The sequence below is a fragment of the Quercus robur genome, chromosome 8 (genome assembly GCF_932294415.1).
Source record: "Quercus robur chromosome 8, dhQueRobu3.1, whole genome shotgun sequence".
NCBI lineage: Eukaryota > Viridiplantae > Streptophyta > Magnoliopsida > Fagales > Fagaceae > Quercus > Quercus robur.
Window position 1 is genome coordinate 54,132,952 of NC_065541.1, and position 3,948 is coordinate 54,136,899.

At 32.6% G+C, this 3,948-nt stretch overlaps 1 protein-coding gene across 1 annotated transcript; it reads right to left on the reverse strand.

The window, feature by feature from the left end:
• Window positions 1-461: 461 nt before the first annotated feature.
• LOC126696490 (probable carboxylesterase 9) lies at window positions 462-1,430 on the reverse strand. The gene has a single exon (XM_050393222.1). The coding sequence runs from the start codon at window positions 1,428-1,430 to the stop codon at window positions 462-464; it is 969 nt and encodes a 322-aa protein (XP_050249179.1).
• Window positions 1,431-3,948: the final 2,518 nt, after the last annotated feature.

Sequence of the window (3,948 nt, forward strand, 5' to 3'; positions counted from 1 at the left end):
TCTTAGTAACCAAACACAACAATAAACATTTAAAAAAAATGTCTATATATCCATTGCTATCAAGCTTCTTTAGTCGTTTCCGAAACTCTATGATGCAAATATTTTTGAAAGAAATAATCACAAAAGGTGAAAAGGAAAAAAAAAAAAAAAAAACTATGTAAACATTAGTGAATCATATAGCAAGCTTATCATGACATCAGAGAAATAAATTAGCCCACCACGAACATTCATAAATTGCTCTAGCCTCCATGCTACTATGTTATTTTTTGACTCCCCCCCCCCCCCCCCCCCCCCTTCTCTTATATAGAAATTTTGTTTAATAAATTACATTTGCCCCCCTTAAAAGATTATAAAAAAATTTATCGATCTAAAATCTAAAAAAAATTAACAAGTCCAAAAAAATACCACTGTCGTTTAACACGAAAAATAAAAATACATTAGCAACAATTGAAGTATTGAACTCACGGTTTGTTTTCAGTATCTACGATGAAGTGTCTAATAATTTCCACAATATAATTCATCCATTCCTGGTCTACAATCTCCATCGCATGGAACCCTGAATCGTGGAACATCGCGTCGATCTGGACCTCATGCCTCATTAACATGGTTACAAATTGCTGCTGCCGATCTAACATGGCGTCCCCATAGAACCCAATCACAAGGCACCTACAAAGCTTGTTGATGGCGCTCGTGTGCGGGCCCTCCACTGTCGGATTACAATACCAATGGTCCCGATTTTCACCTTTAGGCAACGTGAACTCCCAAACCAAATCTTGTGCACTCAAGGGGAAGGCAGGGTCCGCACAATTTTGCAGCTCTGAGCTCGTCCTTTCCATGCCACCAAACATGGGTTGGTTCATTATATTCCCAACAATCTTCAAGGGCTCCAACTCCATTCTCGCTGCTTCTAACGCAGTGAAAAATGCTATGTTCCCACCACAACCACATCCATGCAGAAAACACCTTGAAATATCTCCGTAATCTTTTATCCAATGCTCACCGTTTGGATTGAGTGCCTGTTCCTTCACCCAAAGAATCGCGTCCATGGCATCATGGTATTGCTCTGGGAGCTTATTTTCTGGAGCAAGGCGGTACTCAACGGAGACAACGATAGCAGGAACTTGGCATGCGAGCTTCGAGGTTAGTATATAGGTCTTGTCAGAGTCCCAGAAGGAAAGGAACCAAATCGAACGGGGGTAGTAAATTATGATGGGAATCCTTGTGCCATCATTGGGAGGCAATTTGATTGTTGGCATGTGGATTCGGACGCGGGTTTTCTTTTCAGCATTGAGGGTGTGATCCTTGAAAACCACGGGGTCGTCAGGAGAGGCCACGGTGTTTGCTTTTGGTAACTTCACAAATCGAGTGAGAGTGCCATCAGAGTTCAGAGCAATGTGAAGGTGTTCGTAGGGATCTATATCTGACGACATAAGTTATGATGATATCAATAATTTGCTTGTTTAATAATATGTGGTAGATTATGTAGAAGAATTTTGAGTTTTCTACTGGGTGTTATAAATTTCTAGGTGCATGTAAATTTTGATGATGAACCCAGGTACAAATCCAGGCTCTGGAATCTGGAATATAAGGTAGTTCCATAGATACACGGTGAGATTTCCCCCACCTTGTGGATAAGATAAAAATGTCATTTTGTTTCTTTGTTTTTGTTAATTCGCATTGGTTTTTGGTTAATTTGCAACAACTTTGATTTCATGCTTCCATATATATACGTTAGCAACAACAATTTCTAAAAGTAGCATATTAAATTAACAAAGAAGTAATTGATGCACTGTTTGTTTATGCACAAACAGAGTAAGCAACTAATACCAACAACTTAACAATCTCCTAACACCTACAAAACAGTAATAAAAAGGACCCCTCTACATCAAGGCATAACCAACTACTAACGCGTGTTTATGGGGTGTAATGAGACAAGGCCGGAGTTTAAGTTTTCAAAAGAAAATTTTATACATATATATACTTTTTTTTTGGGACAAAAATAAACTTTTACATTTAAATTAGGTTAGAATAAAATTTTTATTTTGTATCCCAAAAAGAGGAAAAAAATATATATAAATATATATATATATATATATATATGGAGCGAGAGAGAGAGAGAGATCATACACTAAGCTACTTGTAGTTTAGCAATATGTGATACTAAAACTACATGTCGTGTAATAACATATGGAGTAAACAATTTCAACCATGAGTTCCAGCTTTGATCACTGATCTCATCTTGCATCATTAATAAAACAGTTCTCTAATAATAACCAACAGCAATTTAGCTCATAGTTTTGTTTACAAATTTCTACATAACCTTTATAAACCAATATAGCATACCAATGTGATTGGTGAATTTTAATAAGATTTTGATTTGTGAATTTTTATAAGATTTTGATGGTATAACTTAAACTCATCTGATATATATGTTATCAAGTTACAACTTACAAATCATTCTCAAAAAAAAAAAAGTTACAACTTACAAATGGTGTAACTTCATAAGAGTTACACCATTTTTAGATCATAAATTTTTATAAGGTCTAACGGTTAAAAAAAGAGTCAGCAATTTATGCATGTCATCATTAATCATTTATTGATTGCCACATCATCTAAATTAATAAAAAAGTTTTTTTTTTTTTTTTTTTTTCATTGATCTAGGTATTGCACCGGGTGCAATAGCAATGAACAATTGAGATTGAAAGTTGCAAAAAGTAACTTTCAATCTCAACCATTAAATAAAAAAATATTAAAAAGAAGTTAAAGTTAAAAAGTTAAAAATGTAAAAATATTTGTAGAGGAAGTGGTGTAATTACATGGTGCACCTAATCTCAATCCTTTTTTTCACTATCTATACCTTATTTACTACAATCAAGTTTACTTGTTTAGAGAGAGAAAATTATTCAATAACATGTTTTTTTTTTTAATTATGAAAATATTAGAATCAATATGTAGAAAAGATTTTTTGTTGTTGTTGTTGTTGTTGAGAAACCAATAAGTAGTGAAGATGAGTTTGAATTAAAAACAAACTCTAATCACTAACACTAAGGAAAATATTTTGATAAGTAGAGAAGATGAGTTTGAAGTTACTCTCTCTCTCTCTCTCTCTAAATATGTTAAAGATTTTAACAAATTCTAATATTTTCATTAAAAAAAACACGTTCAAAATGTGCCCTTTAATGAGGAGGAATTTGGAAAGCAATAAATAAGAAGAGAAAAAAAATGTATTTAATTAGGTAAGGATGTCAAAAGTAATAAATATAATTAATTTTAATATTCTAGTTTTATATATAAAACTTGTATATGCTAATCGTGTACTTACATTTTTCTTAATTCTATCATCTCTGTTTTATCCAAATTGATGTAAACCTTTGTTGCAGAGGTGGAGGACAGTGAAAGTTGGTCGTAAAAAAAATTAAAAGTTAGTATTAAACCTTATAAATAGTATAACGAACTAAATTTTGTCACATAAATTCTTACTCATGAATGATTTCCTAGTTGTTGAAGCAGTAATAATTAAAATAGTTGATTTTGATCCTTCCATGCATACATCTTCTGTAATATTTTCTAGAAGGTCTTTTTACAATGTAACACAAACTTTATGATTCCTGCATATTAGGCATTTTTTTTTTTCAATATTTGAAAATTAAATTTTCCATTCTAAGTATTAAAAAAAATTAAGTTCAATTAACCTTTTGTCCTAAATCTCAATGATCCTTCTCTTCAATTGCTCTCCATTTATGTCTTTCCATACAAAGGGGAAATGACTGACACTTTTCCAATGACATCTACATAATTTACATGATCATACATATTTTGCACATACATGCAGTTCATTCTTAACCCCACCACTTTTTTTTTTTTTTGAGAAAATACCCCCACCCCTTTTAATCGGTCACTCAAATGTTTAAATGGGACAAATTCAAATTTATGACTTAGGAATGGTGG

Excerpts from the sequence above, each read along its gene's own strand:
- LOC126696490 (XM_050393222.1), bottom strand. The coding sequence starts at position 1,430 with ATGTCGTCAGATATAGATCCCTACGAACACCTTCACATTGCTCTGAAC.